The sequence below is a fragment of the Hippichthys cyanospilos genome, chromosome 6 (genome assembly GCF_059441005.1).
Source record: "Hippichthys cyanospilos isolate Australia breed blue-spotted pipefish chromosome 6, RoL_Hcya_1.0, whole genome shotgun sequence".
Lineage (NCBI taxonomy): Eukaryota > Metazoa > Chordata > Actinopteri > Syngnathiformes > Syngnathidae > Hippichthys > Hippichthys cyanospilos.
The window spans coordinates 25,802,520-25,830,304 of record NC_142374.1 but is presented as its reverse complement, the minus strand read 5'-3'; the positions used below and the strand labels follow the sequence as shown (position 1 = coordinate 25,830,304).

The 27,785-nt window shown below is 56.8% G+C and overlaps 1 protein-coding gene across 5 annotated transcripts; it reads left to right on the top strand.

Moving 5' to 3' along the window:
- On the top strand, positions 1-27,738 carry ptprz1a (protein tyrosine phosphatase receptor type Z1a). 5 transcript variants are annotated; one of them, XM_088418202.1, is made up of 31 exons: positions 1-298; positions 7,489-7,551; positions 8,495-8,674; positions 10,027-10,178; positions 10,257-10,352; positions 12,105-12,174; positions 12,245-12,402; positions 12,718-12,868; positions 13,798-14,018; positions 14,329-14,455; positions 15,556-15,573; positions 16,142-16,182; positions 16,254-18,972; positions 19,936-20,071; positions 21,488-21,579; positions 21,650-21,735; positions 22,445-22,465; positions 23,000-23,096; positions 23,332-23,408; positions 23,675-23,809; positions 24,019-24,153; positions 24,315-24,478; positions 24,891-25,026; positions 25,096-25,251; positions 25,525-25,618; positions 25,693-25,766; positions 26,125-26,256; positions 26,679-26,861; positions 27,090-27,232; positions 27,298-27,433; positions 27,510-27,738. In XM_088418202.1, the coding sequence occupies exons 1-31, from the start codon at positions 235-237 to the stop codon at positions 27,582-27,584; spliced, it is 6,132 nt and encodes a 2,043-aa protein (XP_088274328.1). In that variant the 5' UTR covers positions 1-234; the 3' UTR covers positions 27,585-27,738. The 5 variants fall into 5 exon arrangements, with proteins under 5 accessions (XP_088274328.1, XP_088274333.1, XP_088274329.1 ...); XM_088418204.1 differs by having other exon boundaries at positions 2-298; positions 16,254-17,742; XM_088418207.1 differs by lacking the exon at positions 15,556-15,573.
- Positions 27,739-27,785: the final 47 nt, after the last annotated feature.

Sequence of the window (27,785 nt, the reverse complement as noted above, 5' to 3'; positions counted from 1 at the left end):
ACTCATTGACAGAAAGGCAGACGAGAGACGGGACGAGGCAGCTCGCTCGCGTGCTGGCGGGACGGCCGAAACGGAAGAAAAGAAAAGAAAAGGAAAGGAAAGAAAAGGAAAAGGAAAGGAAAGGAAAGGAGGACAAGGACGAGGGAGCGCACCGGGTCATGGACGCCCTGTGAGAGTCGCCGGGCTTTTGCCGGGAAGTCCGCCGGAGTCCCCGAGCCCCCCCCCCTCTCGGACATGGAGCCCAAAGGGGCCTGCGGGGTGCGGGCCTCGCTGCTCATCTTCTTGACGCTCCCGCAAGGTTCGGTCGTTCGCTTCTTCTTTTTTCTTCATCAAGTGGTGGAAAGGCGCCCGCGTGCCCGGAATTCAACTCGCGAAAACAAAGCATAGCCAAAACAAAGTCCCTTCTAACCGCGTCTCGTCCCAGTTGTATTGGCTGAAGAAAGTGGTTCTGGCGCACTTCCAAAAGCGAGCGCTTTCTGAATTGTTGTCGCCGTCCGTCCTTTGTCCGAGGTCTTTTAATCGAAGTGCTTGTGGTTCTGCTGCTAATTGTTCCTGAAGTGTTTTGGTGCAGTCGAAGCGCGTCTGATCCAAAGTGTGTGTGTGTGTGTGTTTAAGAGAGTCTCGCGAGAGCGCTTCTGTTCCGCTGCTCCCCTTGCTCCCCTTGCTCTCTGGCGCTCGTGCTCAGTGGTTTGTAAAAGTGCTTCTAGTCCCAATGGTGCGATTCTAGCGATTCTCTTGCAAAGGCTCGTGGTTCTGGAGCGCTTGCAAAAGTGCTCTGGGGTCCGGATCATTTCGAAAAACATTTGCCCGGTTTAACGGCTCCGACATTCTTGTCCTAACCGTTCGTATGGTGTCCATGGTTTTTTTGCCCCGCGGTCGTTTTTGACTGAAGCGGTCGTAACCACCGAACCCAATCTTTAGCGAAATACCCGAGCGGGAATTTATTGTAATTAGCAAGACCTCATTTTTATTTTCACACAGGCCAAGTGCGCGCAGACGAATGTCCCTTGAGCGCCCGCGCGCGCCTTTGTCGTTCATCCTCCCCAATATTGCGCTTTTGAAAAGGGGTGAGACGCGGGGAGGAGGTAGCGGGGGTCTGGCCGGGCCGCTTCCCTTTTTTCCTAAGATTAGGCGAGGACTTGGCGGGCGAGTGAAGAAGCGGCTTTTGTCGGGGCGCCAGTAGCGCCGGCGGCTTCAGCATAGTTGGGCGCCCTTGAGCTTGACTTCAAGATCCAAGTGTTTTATTGGCGTATGCGTAGTACGACTACACAATGAAACCCTCATTGCGTTCGCGTCCCTGAGCAGACTTGCATTCCACACAAATATAAAGTAGAGCGTAGTAGGCGATAAGAACAGTAATAGAGCAAATATAAAGTAGACAATAGTAGGCAATAAGAACAGATAGAGCAATAAGGGCGGGGATAAGGAAGCGTTAATAAAGGAATGGACTCGCATTATGAGCATATGATGGCGAAGATGGAGTGGAAGAAACTATATACATGAGGACGACGGTGCAAAATTCAGTGGACCCCCGCTATACGAAATGAATCCATTCCGGGGTTGGGATGGTGAGGCGAAATCATCGTACGGGGGGCAATAGAAACCCACGGTAAATGGCGGACAAAACCCCAGGTAAAAACATCAAAATCGGATTTACATATTAAAAGTTGGTAACAAAATAGTATAGTAAGTCCTACTTCATCATTTCTTGTGCTCATATCCGTAGGTCACACTGTATATTTGTTGCGCGGAGAGTTATGTGTTTCACATTTCCCAGCTTTTGAGCCATCCATGAACACCGCGCCGGTGTAACTTTGAATGCTCTCCAAGCGCTTGTCTCTCCTTTCCCTCGCGACGCGGCTCGACTTCGCTTTGCCAGAGTTTCCGCCGAGTTAATACTCAATAAATGAGTCAAACGGAATAGCTTTCTGTCTTTTCTAACCGGCGCATCATAACTTTGACACGATCCTTCCGATACCTAAGGAGACATCGTTATTACTGTTTTATTGTTCAGATATTGGTTAGTGTCTCAAAGCGGATGAAGGGTCCGGCCCTAAATGGGCTAAAGGTGCATCCCGCGAGAACAATTCATGAGCGGAACCCAGTGTATTTGTCCTTCTACAGTATGTGTGTGCATGCGGGTGAAAAATGAGCACATGCCTGCTACGTGACAATAGCCATGAGTGTGAGACTCCCGACTTATGATACACGCGTCCTGTCCTCGGGCCCCGAAATGACGCCGTGACAGCGGGCGTTTTGTTGCGGAAGGGGGGGGGGGGGGCTTTGCGCGGGGAGTCCCCCGGGAAAGATGGGCAGAGTTTCACGCGGAGGGGGCGAGCAAGACGGGAGGGCGGGCGACGGCCATTTAAGCATTTAGGCATGACGGCGCCGGCGTTTGTCCCGAGAAGGCCAAAAAAAAAGAAAGGCGTCAGGAGGAGGCGGAGTCGCTCGGGGGCGGAAGGCCCGGCCCTGCGACGAATTGGTCGGTCCGCCTTCGCCATCTCTTTCTTCGGCCGGCGCCTTGCCCTCGCTTCCCGTTGGAAAAGAGCAAGGCGGCAAGCGCTTCCTCTTTGTCAGCTGGGGGCCTGGGATGGGATGAGGGATCCATGAAGGTGGCGGAGAGCCGTTCCAGTTGTCGTCCACTTTTGGGTGTGCGGCGGCGGCGGCTGGGCCCTGCGAGGGGCCCGCCGTGCTCCAAAAGCTGAACGCAACGACTCCCGACGCGCACGCGCGCGTGCGGAGGCGGCGGCGGCAGGCAGGCGAGACGCCGGGCCGGACAAAAGCAGCCGTCGACCCTTAGCCGTTTTACACTCCAGCCGCCGCGCTCATCCTCTCATGCGGGTGGCCTTTTTTTTGGGGGGGGTCACAACTCCGACTGAAACAGCGGCCACCGGACTAAAACTCGGGCCTGATAGAGAATCGGTGACAGCGTGGCGTTTTCATATCTCACGACATATACGCACATACTGGCATCGCAGACCCCTTTTAGAAAGCAACATTTCCAAGGGACAACCCCTTTGCAAATGTTTGCAGAAACCAAACGGAAAAAATCATGTTAAGGAACAGATTTGACAACAAGTATATTTGTCACTTTTCAGCCGAAGTTGAGAAAATAAAAGTTGCAAATCCCGCGCCTCCTTCTAAGCAGCCGGGTGGATTTCCCTCAAACGGGTCGCTGCCAGTTATTCAGTCCAAAACAGCCTCATCCAATTAAATGCCGCTTTAGCCTCCGTAGCAAGACACCAAATGCATTTTGACACATTTTCAAAAGTATGTTAAACTGCTTGAATTGATTGCTTTCTTGAAATGAAAAAGCCAATTGATTTCGCGGACCGCCCGCTTTGACGACCGCTGTCTTTGTTGTAAAAAGTCAACGAGAGCTGCCAGGCTCATCGTTTCGCGTATCTTCCTTTCGATACGTTTTGTTGTTGAAGCAACAATGACATCTCTTTGAAGGTTAACTGAAAAAGTGAAGAAATAGTTCATGCAGGTGAAAATCAAGCAGGCCTCAAAAATGAAAAAATGGATTGAGATGAGAAAGGTGACAAGGGAAGGCGGGCCTTCATTTGCGACCGTGTCAAGGTCAAAGAAGGGCGAAGCGGCGGGCGCGCTCGCTCGCCCGCTCGCTCGTCTTTTGCTCCCCGCTGCGCTCTTCAATTAGCTTAAAATCATTTGCCGCTTGCCTGAGGCGCCCTCCGCAAATTTTGACGAGGAAAAAAACAAATCTGTCCTCCTTTTCCTTCATTGATACATACTGTCCTTCCTTTCTTTCTTTCTTTCTTTCTTTCTTTCTTTCTTTCTTTCTTTCTTTCTTTCTTTCTTTCTTTCTTTCTTTCTTTCTTTCTTTCTTTCTGTCTTTCTTTCTGTCTTTCTTTCTTTCTGTCTTTCTTTCTGTCTTTCTTTCTTTCTTTCTTTCTTTCTTTCTTTCCGTCTTTCTTTCTTTCTTTCTTTACGTCTTTCTTTCCGTCTTCCTTCCTTCCTTCCTTCCTTCCTTCCTTCCTTCCTTCCTTCCTTCCTTCCTTCCTTCCTTCTTATTCCATCTTCTTCTTTCCTTCCCCACGCCATCCCTCTCCCATCCCTCCTTTTTTTCCTCCTCCCCACTCCTTTTTTCTTTCCTACCTTTTCCTCAGCCATCCCCTACTGACACCCCCCCCCTTCTTCTGAATACTTTCACAATTTAGTAGAGACTAAAATGACGTTAGCGCAGATATTTGTCTTTATTTATTCATAAGCCAAAGGATTTCACAGACCAACTTGCACTTCATCCCCTCGAGTGTCCGTTCTTGTTATTTTTTGTTTCGGTTGCCTTTTCCTGAGTGGCCAGAACATTCCTGGTGAAATCCTCCTCCGCGGCGCCGCTCTTCCCGTCCATTTATAGAGAAGAGACGAGGGATGGGCGCCGGCAGCTTTGAGCTGCGCAAACGCGGCGGTGAATCACGAGTTTTGGCTCCGGGACAACCGGCAGTCTATCCGGACCTGGACGCTTTGCGGGTCAACTATCGACCGGAAAGGCAACAAGAAATATACGCTTGAACACGCAGCATGGGTTTCCTCGTCGGAGTCGCTCCGAAGCCTCGAGGCTCAATCCCAAACCGTTTTGACGTTAGCGGGGCAAAAATGAACAAACGCGGACGCCGCGCTCTAAGCTGGAAACCCGCCTTTGCAAACACCTCGTTGATCGCAACTAACGGCCGGAAATTCACCGGCCGCGCCGCTCGGCTTGCCGGGGTTCCGTCAAATGGCGGAAGTGGCTCCCTTGTATTTCTTGATGGCCAAAGCAGCGGGGTGAATTTGCAAAAAAATCAACGTTGCCAACACGAGCTCGTGCTGTCCCGTTTCCAGCCAATGCCATCCGTGCGCCCGTTCTATGTTGCTACTCGCTAACCCTGGCGCTCTTACGTCAGGATCATATTTTGGGGTGAAGTGTATAAAATAGCACAGTCTTCTTCTTTAGTCTGTATATACAGTAAGAAGGAACGTTATATCAAAACACATTGCTTGCACGCCTATTGGTGTGTACGCGGCGTTTTGGGGAGATGGTGAAAAATATGGCCTCCGAGCGCTCCTCGCCTCCCGCCTCAACCTACTTTGATCCATAATTTGCCCGTAAACAAACCAGTTCGCTCAAGTTATGACTTGACTCAAGGGACTTGAATTCGAGCAGGAATTTCATGCGCTCTACTCGTTCTTTGCCAGGGCGGCTCGGTCGCAGCGTTTAAGACTTGGGCTTTTCTTCTATTGTTTCGGCCTGGTCGCATTCTTCCCGTTTGCGTCCCGCGGCGGAGGCCTCGACCGGACCCCCGGCCGCTCGACGTAAGCCGGTCTGTTTGCGATTGGCAGGAATTCCCCAAAAAGGATGAGGCCCGCCATGTTAGCGGGGCGTCGCTGCCTTTCGCTCGTCCGCTGCGATCGCAAGGTAGCGTTTGGGGCGCGCCTCCAGTGTTTTGACATCGTGACGCGAGTCGGTCGGGCGCAGATCCCTTTTCTTCGCCTGGGGGGGGGCCGCGGGTTTTGGGGCCCGTCCGTGCCGGAAGAAGGGCGCGACGGCGTCCGGCCTCCCGAACGTGACCGCGTGAGTGCGGCCGGCCCGCGGAGGCCCCCCCCTTCCCTCCCGCGGGAATAAGAGGATTAGCCCACTCCCAGGCCCCGACCCCGATCCGAATGTTGTCAGCGTGGCAAGGGGTCCGCAAAGCCCAATGACATCATGGGCAAAACCTTGCAGTATTATACTCAGGTTTACTGTCAAACTAAACGTAAAACAAAGCCAATTAGACTGAGTGTAGTTCAAGCAAGCATGCGCAATGTAGAATGAGAGATACCAGGCTAACAATTAGCATCCGCGTGGCAGTACTCGCGCAGAAGGAAACAACGCACACAGGCCTAATACTTTGACTTATATTATTGCCGTACTGACGACATGAGAGGACTTGAAGCTTCTCTCTTGAATAGTCTCTCTGCCTAATACCCTCAAATAGAAGGTTCATTTTGGGGTCAAATTCTGCTATTTTCTATGTTAGCTTGTAGACGCGCCAACACTTTGGCAACAATGCAATCAATTCAAAATGTATATGCCAAAAAGACCTAAATGAATAAATGAGTCAAATGGAATACCTTTCTGCGTTCTCTAAATTAAATCAGTGCACTCTTAATTGAATCAGATGGGGAGATTATGACATTTTCCTCTCTGTTTTCGTAATATTCCTGTGCGTGAACGAGGATGGACTCGGACGTCGGTTCAGCTTGCCCGCTTCTTTTCTTGAAAATAACCCAGCAGCAACCTCAGCTAACACCAGCCGCTGTTACTGTAGCTGCTGCGGGCGCTTGATGCTAACAGCCAACAGACGCCCCCCCGAGCTCGTCCCATTACGCTAATTATCGCAAGTAACGATACGGCTGATATAAAAATACTTTTGGCCTCCGTTTTCGGGGGATAACATTGCATCTTACTGTATATTTGGGGGTACTGCCCGCAGGTGGTCAAGTTGCGCACGCCAAAATAAGTGTGATCCAAATTGTGACTAGCCCCCTGGTTTAGCGAGTTTATGAGCACAACGGCGCCACGGGATCCCAAACGCCGGCGGGGTGAGGGCCGGAGCCTTTTTCTACTCGGGGTGGACGGAAAGCGTCAGCGGGACGGCGGCTCGCAATCACCATTAAATAAAAACGTCGTGCTCAAGTAAATGCGAGGAGTCGGGCCAGCCGCGCCTTTCTCATCTTTTACAAGGCCGCTCTGCTCTCAGAGAGACTTTCAGTGTCGCGCTACTCTTGCCGTGGAAGTCGCAAACACATGGCTTCCGTCCACTGCTTCTCCATTAGATTTTGGGAAAGGGAAAACCTTTTGCGGCCACGCAGACTGTAAATCAGATTCTCGGCAATGGAAATTGAACAAGTATACCTCAACTGTAAACTTTTAAACGTTAACGAAAGAAAAAAGCATTTTAAACTTTAAAAAAAACTGTTGACTACCATTACAGGTTACAGCGGTGCTTCTCAAACTAAAATCCAAAAATAAACTAAACCGGGTTTTTGCGGGGTGATGGAGGGGAGCGCGCATATAAGAAACATGAAATACAAGACAGGACGGAACTCATTAAGAAGCCCCCTGAGATCTTAGACCAAGGAAGGAAAAAAACGAGGAAGAAAAAAGCAAGACTCAGACCGTGTCCCCGACGGGGGCCGTAGCATAAGCCTGGAAAAAACTTTGCACGTGCCGCGTAGACCTATGTCGTTACCACAGATTTCAAGGCATGCGCGTGTTTAGAGAATTGACAAATTTATTGCGGCTGAGGAGCAACATCCCTTTGGCGGCAGGTCAGCAAAGGGGCATCGTCAACGGCGTCATCCCGGATTACGGCGCTGTCGGCCCACGAGCGGCCGCAGCGGGACGCCTCGTTTCCTGCGCGCTCAGCCCGGCTGCGGCTTAACGCCGCTAACTTGCACGCGTGTCTGTGCAAGTGTGCTGCTTGACTTTGCATTTGTGTCTTGCAGTCGGAGGTTACACTTACCGGAACCAGCGCAAGTTCAGCGAGGACATGGACTGGTCCTACGCCGGTAAGCGGGCTGCCGGGCAAAACGCGACATGACCGATGCCATCATGTAGGGCTGCGACCAACATTTACTTTCATCGCCCCTTCATTTTGTTGACGAATTGACACGTCGGTCAAAAAGCATTTGTCACGTTTTCGTCCCTTATTGGCAATGCCTTTGAATGAAACGATGACATGGCTTCTCTACTTTTTGGGGTACAAGATCTTTCTTTTAATATTGTGACTCCATTCATGTAAAATGACATCATATTAGTGAAATGAATTTCTTTTTTTTCCCTCCCTCTTGTAGAACGGTTCTAGTATTTTCTTTTTTTTTTCCTCGTCATATTTCAACTCTGCTAGTTTTGGTAGGGGTAACGGCAGCCCATCTTCCAGTAAGACGCCGTCGGCGGTCTCCCGCGTCACCTTAAGCCTTTGACCCCGCCGAAGAATTTACGAGCGCGCTCCCATTTGTTGAGGCCGTCGCCGTCTTGACGGCCCGCAGGTGACGCGGGATTAGAGCGGCCTATTATTTCCATGACTTCATCGGTTTTGAATTCTCCGTGTACTTACAGCACGTAATCTAGCTATTTAGCTATCGACGTTAAAACAAGTTTGGACAATAACGTCTACTTGAGAAAAGGGCTTGGCACGCCAGCCGCAATTTCAAGGCAGGTAAATGTTTCAGCTCGACGCGGACGCTTGCGCGAGCCGCCTTGATGAAGAGCACATGTTGAAACGATGGCGGCCCGCCGCTGCTAATTTGCGCCGACCGGATCGGGTCCAAGGCTCTAACGCCTGCAGGGGGCGCGCTAAGTCAGGGGTTCTCCAAAAAAACCCTTTCAGAAAGAACATTTTCCAAGGACCTCCGTCGCACATATTTGCGGAAACTAACAAAGAAACGAAAGACTTGAACGCAATCTCTTTTTGTCTGGAGCAACGGCCGCTGACTTGCCCCCCCTGTCCAGGAACGTTAAACCAGAACAACTGGGCCAAGAAGTTTCCGTCGTGCAGCAGCGCCAAGCAGTCGCCCATCGACGTGGAGGAGAACCTGGCCCAGGTCAAGCTGCGGTACCGGAACCTGCGTCTGGAGGGCTGGGAGAACTCCACGGGCCGGCGCACCACCATCAAGAACGACGGCAAGACCGGTAACCCTCCTTTTCGTCTCGGGGCCGGCCGCCTTTGCGCCGGAGGCCGTGCGCCGACGCTCGCTGGGATTTCTTCAGCTTTTAGGTTTTCGGGTCAAGTGTTGGCCGCGGGCGCGGATGGGTAAACGTCCTTCCTGCTTGCTCGCCGCGTCGTCACGCCACGCGGCGCTCGACCGTTGGCAAGGATCTGCGCCGCCGCCCTGTGCGTCGGTTTTTCCGGCCGTACGTTGCTGCCGGAATTCTTTTGAGCGCCGCCGGGGGGCTCGGCCAAGAGAGCGCATCGGTGAACTGGGCCTTTATTTCGGTTCGGCCGTGCGCATATCCTGAGGTATCATCGGGCATTATTAGGCCGCATCTGAAGAACGACAAAACGCCGATACCCTTACGTATGGCCCACGCGGTGTGTTTGGAGTCCACGTTAGCGATTTCTACCGTGTGTAACGAGCGTAATGAGTTCCATTTGGAATGGCAAATCCATATTTGCGCTTTTGTTGCCGAGAGTCGCGTCAAAGTAATGCAATGGTAGTTGTAACGCCTTACGTCATCAATACGAATCATAAGTCATAAAGGGCGCGCGGCTGTTTGGAAGTCGCTTGCCCAACGCTGTCGTGGAGTAAATGAGGAAGGTGGTGCAGCCTAACCCGCGCAAGAAGTCAGCGGCTTTCCGCTAGGCGACCGGCGAGGCCAAACTGGCCCGGAGCTGAACGGGAGCAAGGCTGGTCTTTCTCTCTTTTTTCCGAGCTGCCGCTCTCGCGTTTCCCTCCGACGCTTGTTCTTGTTCTTCCCGTCCTTTGTTTGAGGATTAACTTTCAGGTCCATTGAGCGCAAACCGTAGCTTTTGTGCTTCCTCTCTCTTTAAGTGGCGCCAAACACGGTAAGGCCGACTGTTAAGCGAAAAGCCGGCCGGCCGGCCGGCCGGTCCGGTCCGGTCCGGTCCGGTCCGGTCCGGTCCCGTCTGGCGCGGCGGCCGTCACTTAGTTTCAACGCGATTTTGAAGCCCCCCCTCGCTCTTTCCAAGGCGGGGCGCCGCGTTTCAGAAGAAAAAATCATCGTGCATCATGTCGTCGTATGCAAGACCACAGTAAACACCGGTGCGAAAAGTCTCGTTTGCGGGCAAGCCAGAAATGAACAAATGGTAAAAACGCATCACAAACCGCAACTAACGCGGTAGCGCTAAGGTATTCCAAAGGTATAGCGAACGGTCGGAACGGTGACCGTCGCCCCCTACGGCACGAAGGACAACTACATCAAAGGCGCGCGCGGAACGCACGTCCTAATATGTTGAGGGCGATCAAGTGGCGACGAGCGAGTCCTAACCCGCTTCCGTGCGCGGGCGCCATTTTGCCCCGAAGTGGCGCTGGACTTGGACGGCGACTTCTACGTGAGCGGCGGCGGCCTGGCTTCCAAGATGAAGGCGGGGCGCGTCACCTTCCACTGGGGTCGCTGCAACGCCTCCTCCGAGGGCTCGGAGCACAGCCTGGACGGCGTCAAATACCCCCTGGAGGTGAGCGAGAGGGCGGGCGGGCGGCCCGGCGGCCACGGCGCCGTCACTGCCCGGCGCTTTCTTTTTCTGGGCCCTCAGATGCAGATTTACTGCTTTGAGGCGCGGCGCTTCCACTCTTTCCAGCAAAGCGTCAAGGCCGGCGGACGCCTCACCGCGCTGGCTGTGCTCATTCAGGTCAGCGCTTTTACTAGCTTTTTTGCTTTCTTTTCCTTTGTTTTTGCATTAGTTGTCGGGGTTTTTTTTACAACCCTTGTGCAGTTTTTCCATCATTTTGGGGTCATTTTCTTTCACGTCATTCTGGGAGTGTTTTAGTCTAGGGGATGTGACGCGCCCGCTATCTTAGGGTTTCAGGCTTTTTTGGGGTTTTTTTTTTTCGTGAGCGTTGGTTTAGTTGTCATGAACAATAACTGGTGTGAGTGAGCGAGCGAGCGACGGCTTTCCCCGTGTGAGCTAGAGCACAATGTGCGCCATTGATACGCAAATGAGCATCTGCGCACCGGGGACTCTCGTTTGTGCGCCGCAGTCTCGACGTGGAGCTTTGGCGCCCGTTGGACGCGTGCCGCATTTTGCGAGGCCGCTCGGTCTTAAAATTGGGGAACGGATGGACTTTTCTGGCACTTTAGCGCCACCGGTGGACCGAAGCGGCCACTACAAACACATCGGGCGGCGAGTTCACTTACTCGGCTCGGGTTCAAAACTTTCAGTTGGAGAAGCTGCTTTCGCTCTGTTATCGGTCGGGAAAAAGTGAAAAAAAGAATGATGCGGCGCATTCAAAGATCAAATTTTACAAGGAAAAAAAAGGATCCGAAATGAATGTTTGTACCATGCTTCAAAATGCTGATATTGATACCTTTTCGTTTGTTTTTATTGAAATGGGAGAGTACCCGGAGCGTTATTTCAAGTTGTTGTTACTCTCGGGGGAAAAAAAAGGTCATTCTTTCCTATATGTGTCACAGACGTCAAAGTTGATGGTCTACAAATAATAATATTAATAATAATAGCTAGGGCAGTAATATCTATATATGGATATATTGCCATACAACGTGACACAATACGCGTGTTGCAATATGACGTTCGTGCAGTACCAATGCGTCATGCCCATCTTATCGCTAGCACCCGCCGGCACCTTTTCGAAATGGCGGCGCCGCATTGTCCCAACGGGAGCGAAAGGGTTGAAAAAAGCGAGCCGCACACCCACGCCAAGCTCCCAATCAAAGGAATGCCTTTGCGTGATTTTGCGCACCTCCCACCTTTTACCGCGACGATCACAAAAGCAAAATCGGTTGTCTCTACTTGTAGCGCCCGTCCAAATGGGAGAGCTCAAAGCGCTTGAGAAAAAGCCGCCCGTCCTCCCAAGCTTTGAGGCCGCGTGTCCAGGCTTGCGCTCCTCGTCCGTCGGCCGCGAGTCACAAAAGCGCGCGGGCGGCGGCGTTGAGCGCGCGGGCGTGGCGCCGAGGTGGCCCGGGGCCACGCGAGCGGCTGCCGACAGGAAGCCAACGCTACCTCTCCGTGTTTAAGCTTCCGTCGCCATCCAACCGGCCTTTGGCGTCGCCCCCATTCGAACGATCGGGGTCGTCTCGGGATTTTGCAAAGACCGTACGTCTTCGAGCAAGCGAAAGGCCGCAAAACGGCTTGTCTTTTGTGTGTGAAGCGTCTAAGACGCAAGCCTTAACAGAGCCGCGCGCTGCCGTGTGAGAGGTGCGAAGGACGAGGGAGAAAGAAGACTCCTAAAGATGAAAGGCGGACCTAAACGCACAAAGAGACGGTCCTCCGTTCAGCATGCTTATCAGTCTGCAGAGCGCTGTGGATTTACAAGAAGGGAGTTATGTAGTTGCGTGCGGGGGCCATCTCACTCTCCCACGTTGAGCCAAAGGGTCTTTTGAAAGGAAACCGGCGCCTCATTTTCCATGACGTGTTTGTCGGCAGGCCGGCTCGGAGGAGGACAACGGCAACTTTTCGGCCATCGCGGACGCCGTCGCCCGCGTCAGCAGATACGGTAGCGCGGCCGGCCGGCCGGCGCCCCGCGCGCTCGGCCTACCTGCCGGTCTCATCCCGGTGTGGCGCAGGTAAGAGCGGCCAGGTGGCGGCCTTCGCGCCGCGGGCGCTCCTGCCCGACTCCACGGACAAGTACTTCATCTACAACGGCTCGCTGACCACGCCGCCGTGCAGCGAGACGGTGGAGTGGATCGTCTTCAAGAACGCCGTGTCCATCTCGCCGGCGCAGGTGAGCTAAGCTAACTAGCTAGCCGCAAAGGGAAGGCGGAGGAAACGCTCGGATTGGAGGCGTCCATATCCCCGTCCGGTCATCGGAAATCTGGCTTTCATGTGTATTGCCCCTTGTTATTGACGCAAAATGACACGGCGCCGGGGGCTCACCCTCATCACGTGACCAAACCCAGGAAAGGGGCGCGCCGCGATCGGTTGTCACCCGAGCAAGTGCGACGTGGTCTTCGGCGGACGGCCGAGACGGGGAGCCTCCGCCGGCCCCCGCCGGCCGGCGCTGCGCCGTACCGACGCCGCATGCTGTGTCCTTGTCCAGCTGGAGGTGTTCTGCGAGGTGATGACCATGCAGCAGGCGGGTTACGTCATGCTGATGGACTACCTGCAGAACAACTACCGGGAGCGGCAGCGCAACTTCATGGGCCAGGTCTTCTCCTCCTACACTGGCACCGAGGAGCTCCTGGCGCCAGGTACGTGCGGCGAGCCGCGACAGGATCCCATATAGCCTAATAATAAAAACGGCGTGAAGGTGCTTGTGCGGATGAACAAAATAGTGCCGTGAGGATAGTTTGTTCACCACTGTTTAAATTAGAACTTGAAACGGCGCTCCTACCCTTTGGCGCGGAAGCGCTTTCCCGAAGCGCTCGCGCGCTTGGGCCGGCCAGCGGGGCGTCGCGCGCCTCGCCCCCGCGAAGCAAAAGGAAACCCCCGCCGAACGTTTCCGACGTTTAAAACAGAAGCGACCCAAACGGAAGCCGCGCGACCCGAATGCAGAGGGGACGGAAGCGGGGAGTGGCGCGACCGAACATTGACGTTCCCTGCCGGTTCGGCTCGATGACTCCTAATTAACGCCATTGATCCACCTGAACACGAGAGCCCGATCGATGTGGTTTGCGCCAGCGAATACGAGTACTCGAGTTACTCCTGCCCGTGCGTACTCGAGTACTGCCTTTTACCTTCTTGCGTTCGAAGAGACTTTTCTCGAGACGTGGTCTCAGTGCAAGCGGTCATCGGTTCGTCTCGGCGGAAAAGCATCTTGTGCATTTTTACTTTTTGCCTTTTGGACCCAAGTACGTCTCAGCGTTTGTACTTGTTTTCACATTTTAGTTTGAATGTATTATTTGTTTCGGATTCGATTTGATTTGATTTTACTTAGGGTTAGGGTTAGGGTTAGGGTTAGGGTTAGATTTGAATTCCTTTTATTTTCCAAAGACTTTTTTCCCCCCAAAGTGTTGGGGCCACTGCGTCCAATCCGGAGCGATTCAAGACTTGCGTTATTCCGCCCTCTAGCGGTTGTATGCGTACGCACAGCTGCACGATGTTAAGCGTAGATGGCCCGGGAGCGAAACGAGACAGACGTGAGTGTCCAAGTATCAAGTCGTCTCGTCATGCGCGTCAGCGTGCAGTTCGGAGCCGGAGAGGGTGGAGGCCGTCGCCTACAACCTGAGCAGCATGCTGGTGACCTGGGAGCGCCCGCGGGCCGTCTACGACCCGCCCATCGAGAGGTACTCGGTCAGCCGCAGGACCGCCCGCCCGGACCCGAACCCGGAGCCGGACCCTGACCCGGACCCGGACTCGGACGCGCCCGTCGAGTATCTGACCGACGGAGACCAGGACGTGGTGAGCGCCGCAAAAACGCATCCGATAAGGTCAGCCAAGGAAAATAGGGTTGAAAAAATGGACTTTTAATGAGCAATGAATTAGGAATCATTCACGCAAGATGAATCGCGCACTAAAAGCATCAGTGCTTAAAGTAATTGCTTACTTTATACATGAATCAATTACTTGAGGTACTTCCGTAGGTCATTAAGCGCTAAAGCACTTGAACTAAACAAAGGTATTGATTACTTCGGTACGACCAGTCGAACTAGCGCAAAGGCAAAGAGTAGAGCGCGCCGCCGTTGAGCGCGCTTGGCTTTCGGACCCGCAGGGCGCCCTCCTGGACCGGCTGGCGGCCAACGGCAGCTACGTGGTGCGGGTGGCGGCCGTGTGCGCCAACGGCCTCTACGGACGCCCCAGCGCCCCCCTGGCCTTCACCGTGCCCGCCGAGCAGCCCGGTAAGAGCCGGCGCCGAGCCCCCCGTCCGACGGACCGCCCGATGAGTGCCGGCCGGCGCCGCCTCCAAACCTCCGCTGACTATGTAACCCGCGCGCCGCCGCCTTGACTTGCCGGCGAAGCTAATGCGGCATTTCGTTCCATGTGCCGCGTTGGACTCAATCGTTGCACATGGACCCGCTTTGTTAAGGAGGCGCGCGATTTGCCATTTTTACTTTCTAAACTTCGGGATAGCCGAAAAGTAACAAATATCCGCGCCCTCAAATTGTTTGTAGAAGAATAGGTATTCCCGATGAGGGTCCTGGGAAAGTTTGACAACCCCCGCTTTGCCTTACGCGTTCATCTCGCGGGCCGTGCGTTGGACACCCCCGGACCGCGTCGGGCCCCTCGGCCGATCCGGTCTTAGTCCGAGTAGGCCTGGGAGTTCCGGTCCGACCCCGAGCCCGAATCCGGTACGCGACAGCAAGAAGTGGCCGCCCCTGCTCTCCGGAAATCCGTTTGAATCGGATCGGGGGGGCCGGCCGCAGCGCTTAACCTTCCTTCTCCACCCGACGTCAAATTAGCAAGAAGCTCTGGGAGGCACTGTACGGAACAGGAATTTCACACCCCGGGCCAACAGGGGGCAATATACACAGTCAGTACCAAAGCGGTTGGATGCATTTTACAAACCAAATCAAAAACAGACTTTGCCGCATTGTGATTATTATCCAGAAATCTATACTGACTTGAAAATAGTTGAAAAATAATAGCATACATTTTGTCTTACCTTTTGAACCGGGCGAAACAATTGTACTTTTATAAAGAGAAGAAAACAAAGGCTATTAGGGACTTTACATAAATGTTTTTTTGTTTGTTTGTTTGTTTTTTTGGTTTTTAGGATTTTTCATCAAATAAACATAACTAGCACAGTGTAACCCCCAACAGAAAATGTTCCGTCACCACAAATTCATAACTAAAAGTCAAGAAATGATGACATCTGTTTTCTTGCTAATATTATTACTGTCCACCGACACTGAGCCGTATGGTATCGCTTTGTCAATTTCTGCATCCCCAAACGGGCAATTTGCTAAACTTGTAACACTTGACTTCATGCTTCACAAAGCAGTTTCAGGCGTGAAAGGTAAGAAGCAAGCTCCGCCCCCTTGCACCCAGCGCGCGCCTTTGCCGGAGAGGCCTCTTTTGCCCCCCCCCCCTCCCCCCGGGGAGGGCCGAGCGCAAAAGAGTCCCCTGCAAATACGCTGGCATGAGCGAGCGAGCTAGCTAGCGCGCGGCTTTAGCTCGCTGAAAACTTTCCCGCGTCCTTTTCCTGCTCTCGCTTCATTCGTTGACAGTCACGCGGAAGTTGAAGGATGATTTTCCAGGGTTGGATCACCCGCAAAAGTTGAGTCGAGGCAACTGGACTTTTTTGAGAGCTTCTCCCTTGGAAGGTTTTCAGCGCATATGCTCCGTTTTGGAACGCCAGCGCAAAACTTGCCGAGCGTCAACCAAACGTCTTCAAAAAAGTCCAGTTGCCAAAATGAGATCCTTGTGGATTGCGTTTTTTAGCCTTTCCCTTTCTTCTCCGCAATGTCCTTATCAGTTTGTCCTTCCCGTCTCACATTCCTTTGCTATCGTGAATAAACGGGGTGTATTTTGGCTTTGTTTCTTTATTTCCGCTCACTTTGTCACCAAGTGTGCTCTTCTTGCAGGAGGTAGCCCGATCCCAGACCCCGATGAATTTGATTACGAGGTAAGAAAGGTCCGCTCCGAATAAAAAGCATTTTACCCGAGCGGCTATTCATTATGATTTGTCGCCACTAGGGGGAGAACTACCCTCCGGATCCATGGTTGAATGAATCCCTGCAAACGGAAGATTACGTTCGAGCTTCGGTTCCCACAAAACCGCCCGCCGCCTTCTCTTGGACTCAAGGGCCGGCTCGGCGCCCGCCGCATCGCGGCGCCGAGGCCGGCGCAACGGAGGCGAGCGCCGTCGCCTCCACCCGGTCCCAGCGTACTTTCTCCGGCGGGCCGGCGCGGGTCTTGGTCGGTACGGCCGCGCCGACGGAGGGCGTACCCTGGAACGGCACCGCCCCGACTTCATCCGCGAACAAGACCACGTCCAGACCGATCACCGCAACCGCAATGAAGACCGCGGCTCGGAGCGCAAACGACACGAGGAGCGCGTCCCGCGCAATGAACGAGATCTCGAACGCAAGCGCGGAAACGCCTTCGTCCGAACAAAGTACCGCGACCGCAGCGACCGCAATTGCGACCCGACCGTCGTCCGCCACCGCAAACGCCGGCCTCACGCCGTCCACCGCGTGGCCAAAGGGCATGAACCAGAGCAAAACACCGCCGACAAACGCGACCAAGACAACCGCGGGCGCGACGACGACGATGACGAAAAAGCCCGGCGCAAACCTGACCCCGACCCCGCCGGCGAACAAAACCGCCACCTTAAGCGGGCCCGTGACCAAGGCCGGGAACAAGACGGCGACCGCCGCTGTGACGGCGGTAGTGACTTCAAACTCGAGCGCAGACCGGACCGCGGCTTCCAAGCGGCCCGTGGACAAAACCGCGACCGCGGCCGGCCCGGAGAACGGGACCTCAAACGTGAGCCGGAACCTGACCCGTCTCGGCGACGGGATCGCCGCGCCGTCATCCGTCCACGCGGAGCCTTACGCCGACCAAACCGAAACGGACGGTGGAAGCGGGCTCCGCGGTGATGATGGGGCGCGGGTCTCTCCGCGAGAGACCGCGTCTCCCAGCGTGCCTCCTTTTCCCACCGCGCAAAATGTCACGACTTCCAACCGTCCGGTGAACGAAACCGCCACCGTGACCGGACCGAAGAACGAGACGGCAAGCGCGAGCACAAGCGGGGAAACCGGCCGGACCCCGACCCGTCTCGGCATCGAGCCGCATGGAAGCCGGACGCCGCCCGAAACCGACGATGGAAACGGGCTTCCCGACGGCGATCGGGCGCAGGTCCGGGACGGAGAGCCCGCGACTCCCGGCGTCCCTCGTTTTTCCGGCGCGCGCAAAATCTCGACGGTCGACCATCCCGCGAACGAAACCGCCGCCGCGGCCGGACCGGAAAACGAGACCGCAATCCACCGCCACGACCTTATGGCCTCGCCGTCGTCCGTCCACATCCGGGAACCGGACGGAGACCCGACCGCGCCCGAAACGGACGACGGAAAGGAAGTCCCCGGCGACGAGGGGGCGCGGGGCCAGGGCCAGCGAGGGCCCGCAACTCCCAGCGTGCTTCATTTTCCAAGCGCAAAGACTTGGGTGCCGTCGCTCTCCAAGGGTGAGCCCCTCTTTGCCCTCCCGCTTTCTTCCTCCCACTCCTCCCTCGCGACGGAGCCCCTGCGGCCCAGCGGCCGGCCCGTCCCCTCGGCCCGCTGGCGCGAGCTCAGCCCTTCCTCGGCGCCGCGCTCGGGCCGCATCCCCGCTTCTCCCACTTCCCCTCTTCATCCCGCCCCCCCTTTCGTCGCCGGCGACTCGGCGTCTTTGTCTTGGGGAGACCGCGCGCAGACGCCTGAAACGGGGGTCCCGCTCCCGGAGGTCTCGCCGTCCCTCAGCTCCGACCCGGGCGGCGGGCGGCGTGCCGTCGGCACCCCGCCGCCTCGTCAAGAAGCCGCTTCTCATCCCGCTTTGGCTTTCGCCGATGACCTGGCGCCTTTTTCTTCGGGCGAGCCCGCCGAGGGGTCGGGATGGGGGGCGTCGCTGTCCCTCGGCCCCACCTTGCGGCCGTCCTTTCTCCTCCCCGGCGACTTCCCGCTTTCCGCCGCCGCTCCGGGTCCGACGCCGTCGTTCTCCGACCGGGTCGAGCTTTCGGCTTACGGCGCGGGAAGCGCGGCCGACTCCTTCCCGCCCGAGTCGGGCGACGGCGGGTTCTCGGACGCCATGTGCGGGTGCTCCCCGGAGCCTTCGGCGGCTTGGCCCCGCGTGGCCCCCGGGGCCTCGACTTCGCTCCTTGGTGCAGATCTGCCCGCGGGTTCCCCGGGTGTCCTCGCGACTTCTTTTTCGGCGGCTCCGTTCACGCCCACCTCGTCGGCGCCCCCCTTCCCGCCGGCCACTCACGCTGCGCCGACCCCCTTCTGGGTTCCGGCCGCCACATTCGAGCCGGCGGCGTCGCCGCGTCCGCCTTCCTTCCCCGCGGCGCCCGGCTCCGCGGACCCCGCCGCCGCCGGCGCCTCGGGGTCCGAGGCGGATCGGGAGCGGGACGGCGCGCGGGTGTCGGGCTGGGGTCGGAGCGTCCTTCCCCCTTCCGCCACTTTGCGGTCCGGCCAGACGTCCGGGGATTTGGACGATCGCTCCTCGGCGTTCTATTTCGACAGCGAGAGCGGGAGCTCTGGCGGATCCGGGCGAGCGGGCGCCGAGCCGCCGGGCGACCCCCCGGCCCCGTCGCCCGCCCGCCCCGAGGAGAGCGGCTCGGGTCCGGCGGACGGCCTCTACGATAACGACGCCTCCTCGGACTTCAGCATTCCGGAGCCAAGCCGGCTGGAGTCGGAAAAAGGGGAGGAACCCGCGGCAGGTAACCCGAGGCGAGCGACGTCGCCGTGACGCCCGCCGATCGGAGACTTCATGCATGTGACAGCTAAACCGTTCCGGAGGGACTTTGGGCAACTCTTCATCATCGCCGTCATCAGCCTTCACCTGCATGCTTTCGGAAAGATGGTTGACCACACTGGAGTAGAGTAGTACAGGAAGTTTTTGATAGGTGCACATTCAGATCACGCCAAAAAAAAAGATTGCAAAATTCAAAATCGGTTATATATAAATTCTGGTTACATAACCAAAAACCTGTAAACTACATCCGATAGCTAACGAATCGTACAAAAGCACCAAAGTTGAAAGAAAACGTTCGGACGCTGAGAGAAAAAGACCAGCGAGGGTTGTCGTTGCGGCCACCAGAGGGCAGCAAAGCATCTGCCCTCCAATTTCCCCCGTTGAGCCAGGCGCTCAAAATTAGGAACGTTCCCATTATTTTATGTATTTGTTTCTGATTTCGCATTCAAGTGCATACCGAGTGAAGATGAAGGAAAGGAAAGCTCCATTTCTTTAGTTTTGACTAAAAGTATAGCAAAATCAGACCATTTTAAACGGCTGTACATCTCCAGCGGTTGAGATGAAGAAAGTTGACTTTAGAAACCATGAAGAAAGCAAAAAAAAAACCCATCGTTTCCAGTCCATACCGATCGGCCGAAAGGCACGCGATTGCCACCGTTTTGCGATCAGGACGGTGGGCTCTGGACAAGCAAAGCACAGATGTGTCTCGCATCGATCTTCGTCAGGTTTGTCAATCTCAAGGTAAAACTCAGGTTGAAAGCTTCGCCAAACGTTTCCGCGGGCCCTCATCCCGCCCGTTTCATTTCATTCACGTCTCGATCGCCTCATTCGAACCTGTCCTGTCTGCGTCCCCGTCTTTTGCGTCCCGACGGCGGTGCTGCGACGCGTCCTTGCAGCGCTTGTTGCGCGTGTGTGTGTGCGCGCGCAGACGCCGGCGACAGCAGCCGCGAGTCCCGCGTGGGCTCCGTCCTGAGCGAGAGGAAGGCGCTGGTCCCGCTGGTGGTCATCTCCACGCTGACGGCCCTGGGCCTCCTGGTCCTCGCCGCCATCCTGCTCTACTGGAGGTAAGCTCCCCGCCGACCTCCTGTCGTTCCTCTGCTCGACTTGAGCCATCCGGAAGCGGACTTTGCCTTTGCCGCGTAAAGTGTAATTGCACGTCCGCGCCGCCGCGCGGTGCTCTCGTCCTGGCTGCGGGAGTTTCAAATTGCTCCCAGCACACGGCTCTTGTAATTTACGATACGATCGGCACGATGTTTTACTTTGTCCGATTTTGGCGGGCGTCGGCAAAGCTAGCAGCTCTTTGATCTCCTCCGGGATTCGTTGAAGGTCACGCCGAAAACGTTCGCGTGACACGAGCGACGTCTGGCGAACCCCAATGACCTCTTGTGACCTTGAGCGCTCCGGAAAAGGACATTTTTGCGGGGGGCGGCGCGAGATTTCGCCTATCGAGCGAAGGCGCGTCAAGACGCCGTGCCCGAGAAGGCGCGGCGGGTTTTTGGCTTTCTGTTGGCGGTTCCGAGGTCATCCCGGGGCCCCTCCAAGTCCTTGAGATTTTCCCGGCGGTAAAACGGAGCGTATTTTGGCCCCTGCGGTTGTGTGCGGGCGCGGGGCGGGGAGCCAACGCGGCCGCTGACAAATGTGCAAACGCGAAGCCCGTGTGGATTAAAGCCACGTAAGCCGATCAGACTCAACAAACACGACTTGTTAAATTTGAAAACACGTTTTCTAATCCGGTTGGATTGTCAGCAAATTGTCCATTTGAGCAGGGCCTCGCAAGAAAAGGAAATAAGGAAAAGAAACGTGTCCAAAATGAGATCGGGGAAGCGCGATTGGCAAGGAGACCTCCAGCCTGAAAACGTAATCAATGAAAAAAAATGCAAATAAATGCAAGCGACGTGAAAAAAAAACAAGCGTCACGCACGACCCAATCGCGCGCGACATGTTTTTGGCCGGCGGCAACTTGTTAGGCTTCTCGGCGGGACGCGCGTCTGCATGCTAATCATGCGGGGATTAATCACGGGGAGGACACGGTCCCGATTAGGAGGGACATAAGGGACACAGTCCTTGCCGCTAATCCCGCCCGCCCGCCAAGCGCCCGGCGCCATTGTGCTTTTGACAAGATGGGAGCAACAGATTGGCGCCGGGCGACGGCGAGCCGCCTCGGTTTCCTCTCCAATCGCAATTCCTGAAACTCGGACGCTAAACAAACAGCCAAGAAAACTCCACTTAGCGGGCGCACCTTGTTTGGATAAAAGATGACAAATTCAAATCAATCAAGAATCACATTTCCGTCTATTTGGGGGGAAAAGGCTTTCCGTGGAAGTTTGAGCGGGTGACCCCAAAGGTCATGTCGCTCCCGCTGATGCCCGCCGTCCAATTTTGGACCGCGCGCCCACGAATGAATGAACTGGTTTTGCGGAAGCCGCGAGGGAGGCGGCGCTCGCGCTGACCTCTCGCCTTCGCCCTCCGTCCCCGCGCAGGATGTGCTTCCGGACGGCGCACTACTACGCGGACGAGAGCGCCTCCCCCTGCCTGGCCGGCGCCGGCGCCGGCGCCGAGGCCTTCACCCCCGGTAGTGGCCAAGCCCCGAACCCGAGCCCAAAACCCGAAGCGCGAGCTCTCCGTGGCGCTTTGCCCCGCAGGCGCGGAAGCCGGCGTTCCCGTCCCAGACTTTGTCCGCCACGTGGCCGAGCTCCGCCGGACCGCCGGCTTTCGCCGCAACTTTGAGGTGCCTTTTCTGCATGCTGACAAGGGGGGGGAAGAGTTTTGAAGAAAAAAAAACCAATGTGCGCCATGTGAAAAAATGTCAGTTTGGAGATATGGGTGGAAAGGTTTTGACAGATAGGTCCACTTTGGAGCAAAAGCGGCTTTCCTAGAAGGCAAAAAGGTTCCAAACGTAAACCTTCCAGAGCTTTTCTCCAAACTTGGGATCGCAAGCTTCGAATGGCTCAAAGCTTCTCCATTTTGAGCTACCCTCATTGGCTAGCCGTCGCTAAGGAACCGGCGTACAGTATTCGTCAAGTGGACCTTGCTTAGAAGTCGACCGCCACCTTTTTTCTTTGGCCGCGTATGAATTTTTCTCATTTTCTGAGACCTAATCCTTGTCGCAAGTTGTAAATCCCCTCCAAAAATTCTCGTATACTGTATTTCCATACACCCTGCGTGTTTTTAAGTGAAAACTATATACTACTGTGTCAATTTTCCCTCAGATGACATCTGTTCAAATATACAGTATATATTATTTTAAGTATCTATTAGTAGGATATGAATGGCATCTTTCAAAGAAGGTCGCGTGAGGTCCAGTCACGCTCACGCCTGTTTGTGTTGTCCTCGATCATCTGGTCAACGTCGTCGTCATGGAAACGCCCCCCCCCCCAAACACCCCTCCCCTCCCTCCATCTGGTCTCGCTCGCGGTCTCCTACCCGGTCCCGCCTAGCTGCTCCAAGACTGTTACCAGGTAAGAGGACAGCCGTCCGCCGCTGTCATCCGTTTGATGTTTCTGGTCTTTGTTTTGAAAATGCCAACGAAGAAGCGCTCAGATTGACGCGGCGAGCGGCCCTACAACCGCACGGTGTTTGGAAAAGATTGCTTTAAGCCATACGGCGGCTCACAAAAAAAAGAAAAGACTAGAGACTTGCCGAGAGTAACCGCCTTACATTCCTAACGCGCTCATATTAAAATGACTTTGGATTGACGGTAATGACTCATAAATACGGCGTCACAGTTTTGAAGTCACGTGTCCAACACCGTCAGTCGTCAGTTCATACGGCGGCGACTACCTTTTTCTCCAAGAACATCGGCCATCCGCGGACCGGCCCGTCCTGTAGTTAGGTCACCGTGCCCCTTTTCTTCTCGGGCTTGACTGCTTTCTTGTCATGATTCCAACAAGGTTCTGCTGCCGACTAAATGTTTTGCAATGCTAGAAGAGGAAACGCGGGCTAGCGCGTGTTCATTTATTCTAACGCTTCCTGTGTGTTTGCGCGCGCGCAAGGAGGCGCAGGCGCGCACGGCGGACGCGGCCACGACCTCCGAGACGGCCGGCCATCCCGACAACGGGAGCGAGAACCGCTGCGGCGACATCCCGGCATGTCAGTCGGGGCGCCGGGGCGGGTGTGGGGGTTCGGGGGTCGCCGTCATCGCGGGGACGTCCCGTTGACGCTTCCGAAGGCCGGCAAAGTGAAAGTGAAAGAAGTTGCGGAGCAAGCGTGCCAAATTCAAATCATAATATTCAAATATTGGCCATCTTTTCTTGAAGGGGCGCCGTGTCAAGCGCTCATCCTTCAGGGCTTTTCTTTTCATTCGTTTCCCCTTTGTCCGTTTCAGTCGATCGCAGCCGAGTGCGTCCGCGTGCCCGCGAGGACGGACGGCGCGGCCGTGGCATCGACGCCGACTTCGTGGACGTACGTGAGGCGCCCGACGCTTTTCAATTGTTTTTTCAACTTGTCGATCAGTTCCTTGCGCCACCGCTTATTGACCTTTTGTCCACTTACCTGCCTGAGCTGCTGAGTTGGTTTACTTTGCCAACAAGCGGCGAGTTCATTTCGCTAGTCGAAAATCCGGCGAGTCGGCAAGTTAGCTTAGTCGGCGAGTCGGCCGCCGCCGACGCGCGGTTAGCAAGTGGGCTTTCGCTCCCTTGGGCCACTTTCAAGTCGAGTGCGTCCCCCAGGGCTTCGGGACGCGGCGGGCCTACATCGCGGCTCGGGGCCCGCTCCGCTCCGGCGTGGACGACTTCTGGCGCATGATCTGGGAGCAGAACGTGGGCGTGGTGGTCATGATTAGCGACCCGCTGGAGGACGGACGCGTGAGTGCCGGCGAAGCGCTCGGGGCAAAGGCTCCCACCCTCCGCCCGAGGCCGGGATCCCGGCTCCGGCCTCGGGACGGACCCGTTTCCCCACCCGCCGGAGACTCGGCGGGACCTGGGATTTACTGGCTTATTTGACCTTTGCGATGACGAAGGGTTGAAGGTCGAAACCGGAGATTTCAATCGTCGCGTTTTGTGGGCGTCCTCAGAGGAAGTGCGATCAGTACTGGCCCGGCGCCGGGCGCGAGGACTACGGCGGCCTGGCGGTGACGCTCAAGAGCGCGCAGGAGCTGGCCCACCACACCGAGCGCACCTTCGCCGTCAGCGACCTGCGCCCGACAAAGGTGGGTGCGGCCGACGCGCCCGGGGTCCGGCCGACGCGCCCGGCGTCCGGCCGACGCGCCCGGCGTCCGGCCGACGCGCCCGGCGTCCGGCCGACGCGCCCGGCGCCCGGCCGACGCGCTCGGCGCCCGTCCTCCGTTTGACGGCTCGCCTTCTCCGGCAGGCCGCCCGGAGGAGGCGGGGCCAGCAACGGACGCTGACGCAGTTCCACTACAGGCGGTGGCCCGAAACGGGCGTGCCCGAGCACGCCCTGCCGCTCCTCGGCTTCGTCCGCCGCTCTTCGCGGGCCAGGACGCCGGAAATGGGCCCGCTGCTGGTGCACTGCAGGTTTTGCCCTGGCCCGCTCCGCCGGACAGACCTTTCCGAAATTACTCGGGCGTAGGCGACGGGCGAACGGGAGTTCGGCGGAGTATCGGTACCGGCGTGGGAACGCCGGTCGCGTCGATCGGACTTTTGAGCCCGACGGCAAAAAGGAAATTGGGAAGCGGCTTGCGCGGCAGAGCCCGATCGGACTCGGATTCCCGTTTGGCGGTTTCGAGCGGAAGCTCCGCGTCTCCGCGGCTTTGGGTCGGTTTGCGACGGCGGCCGACCCTCTCCCGCGCCGCGGAGACGCGTGACCCCGCCCCCTCGCGCCCTCCCCGCGAACGACGGAAAACGCGGGCGTCTAATGATCTCCCGGTGGGGGATAAGCTAATTCCCCAGGTGCATCCAAAGAATTGAAGTTGGGCCTTTGCTTCAGCGCGGGCGCGGGCCGCACCGGCATCTACTTGGTGCTGGACAGCATGCTGAGGCAGATGGAGCGAGAGGGCGCCCTGGACGTGGACGGATACCTGCGACGCGTCCGCACGCAGAGGAACCGCCTGATCCGGACGCAGGTGGGTGGGCCGCCCCCCCCGCCCGCCCGCCGCCCTCCTCCCTTTTCACCGTGTCCTTCGGCGCCCCAGGAGCAGTACGAGTTCATCCACCGCGCCCTGTCCGAGGCCGTTTTGTGCGGCGATACGGAGGTGCCGGCCTCGCGGCTTCGCGCCTACGTGGAGCGGCTGCTGACGCCGCCGCCGCGCGGGGACGCCGACGCCGACCCGCTCGGCCGCCAGCTCCAGGTCGGAGAGCTTTGACCGCTCGGCCTTTCCATTTTTTTTTCCTTCCGAGAAAATGATCGCAACGGTCGCAACGGGAATTATGTTTTGGCGGGCTCGCGGAGGGAGCCGAGTTCCAAAAACTCTTTATTAAAGCGAGCGAACTGAGGCTTTGCTAAAGCGGGCGCGCGCCCGCCGCCGACTTCTTTTAAATCGTATTCTGTTTTCGGCGGCCGGGCCGGACGCGACGGCGGCGGCGTTTGGCGCGCTGGCCTGACGCCGGCTCCGCCTTTGCAGCTGCTGAAGGCGGAAGCGGGCGAGGCCCCCGATGGCGCCGCGGCTCTCCTCCGCCAAAACCGGCCCAAGAACCGAAGCGGCTCGCTGCTCCCGGGTGAGCCGGCGGCCCGGCGCTGACGCCCGCCCTTCCGCTCCCCCGCCGGCTTCTCCAGCTTTTGCCTTTTGCAGCGGAAAGGTGGCGGGTGCGTTTGTCGCCGCGCGCCGGCGACACGTCCGATTACATCAACGCCTCCTACGTGACGGTAAGAGCAAAAAACGGGGCAAATCGGCAGGTTTGACCGTCGCTTCGGGTGGGGCTCTCGCTACGTTTAGCGTCTCGGCTAAGTGGGGGGTCCAAGTCCGGTCCAAGCCGAAACTCCAGTATATAACAATATCCGTATTTGATCGCAGTCGCGTGCGTTTCGGTCGGCCGCGAAAGACGGCGAGCTGAAAGGAACGGGCGCAATGACGCAAATGGAAATGTAGAAATTGGGTATTTTTTTACAGCGTCGGGGGACGTTCGGAATGTTTGCGGCGAATGTTTGCGCGGTACCCGACGGTAAGAAAGCTTTTTCCGCGCGCTTTTAGTAAAGGGCTTGTTGAATGTGCTTGTGCTTGCAGGGCTACAGGCACGGCGAGGAGTTTATCATTACCCAGAACCCTTTGCCCGGGACCGTCAAAGACTTCTGGAGAATGGTTTGGGAGCACAACGTGCGCGTCATCGTGGCGCTGCGGGGCCCCGCGCTCGCTCAGGTCACATGACACGCCGCAGCACTTTTTTTTTTTTTACTTTTTAAAAAAAGAGAGCGGCAACATATATGCGCCATCGCGACTAGAAATTTTCGCTCACTTTTGAAACCCTGCGATGAAGGCAGAGGAAGAACTGTGAGTTTGAAGCGCTCGCCGTCATGGCTAGGCGCGTTACCGTCGCGCGGGTCTACCATTCTAACAAAGCGAGCGCGTGAAAATCCGTCGCTGAGCGGATTTTCAAGGCGTGGCGGTCGCCGCTGCCACTTTGAAAGGCGGGCGGGAAGGTCGAAGTCAAGCGTTGATGCCACGGTCCGCCGCGGCCTACGCGTGCGAGAAAGGTCTTTTCCATTTGCGGTGAAACGGGTCGGTGAGGAACGCAAAAGCTCGAGCTCGCGCCAACGGCGGCGGTTCTGCTTCGCCTCCAGGACCGGGACGGAGACCGGGACCGGGACCGGGACCGGGACGAGGAGCCGTGCGTCTTCTGGCCCGAGAAAGACGGGAGCGCGGACCGGGCCCACCTGAGCGTGACCCAAACGGGCCAGGACGTCATCCGCTCGGCCCACGAGGACGCGCTGCGGGTCCGCCGCCTGGCCCTGCGGGCCGCGCAGGTCCGCCCGTCACGCAAAAAAAAAACAAAAACCTTCTGCCGGCCAACATAAAGAACGATACAGGCAGCGACTCCGTAAAAAGAAGCAGAATAAAAGAATACACTCAAACGGAGGAATGAATGTGGGAGGCTTGGATATGTTGAACTCTTGCTTTTGGAGCCTCTTTGTTGCGAGGAAGGGGTTTTTTTTTTCCTACTTTTTCATGGAAATCATTTCATTGGCCCGCAGGACGACTTTGCGGCCGAGGTCCCGCTGTACCTGGCCCCCCGCTGGCCCCCCCCCGACGCCGCCGACGCCCTCCCGCTGGTCCGCCTGCTGCGGGAGCGCGCCTCCGCCGAGGGAGGCCGAGGGCCCGTGGCGGTGATGGACGGGTAGGCGGGGCGCCGGCGCCGCCCGGCCCGGAAAAGCCGGCTGAGCCTTTTTTTCCCGCGCGCAGCGAGGGCGGGGCGGCGGCCGCCGCCTTCTGCGCGCTCTGGTCGCTGACGGAGCAGCTGGAGCGGGAGCGGCGCGCCGACGTCTTCCGAGCGGCCAGGTGGAGCAACCTGGCGAGGCCCGGGACCTTCCGCACGCGCGTGAGCTTTTGCTTCCCGCCTTTTTCGGACGAAGGCCCCGTCGTTAGCCGCTCCTGGTTTTGCCTTTCCTTTCCAGGAGCACTTGGAGTTCCTGTACGAGGCCCTGCTGAGCGCGGCGGAGCCCGCGACCGGCTCCCGCTCGCCGGCGTGACGGGCGAAAGCGGAACGGAGGCGAAAGCGGAACGGAGGCGAAAGCGGCGGTCCCGACCTCGGCGCCAAAGACCCAATTTCACGAAGGCGCCCCTTCCCGTTCGCCACGTTCTTCCAAATGAATTCATGACCCGAGTAACCAATGAGCTCACGGCGCTCGCTTTGGGACACGAAGTCACGTCAAAGTAGTCGCGGCTTAGTC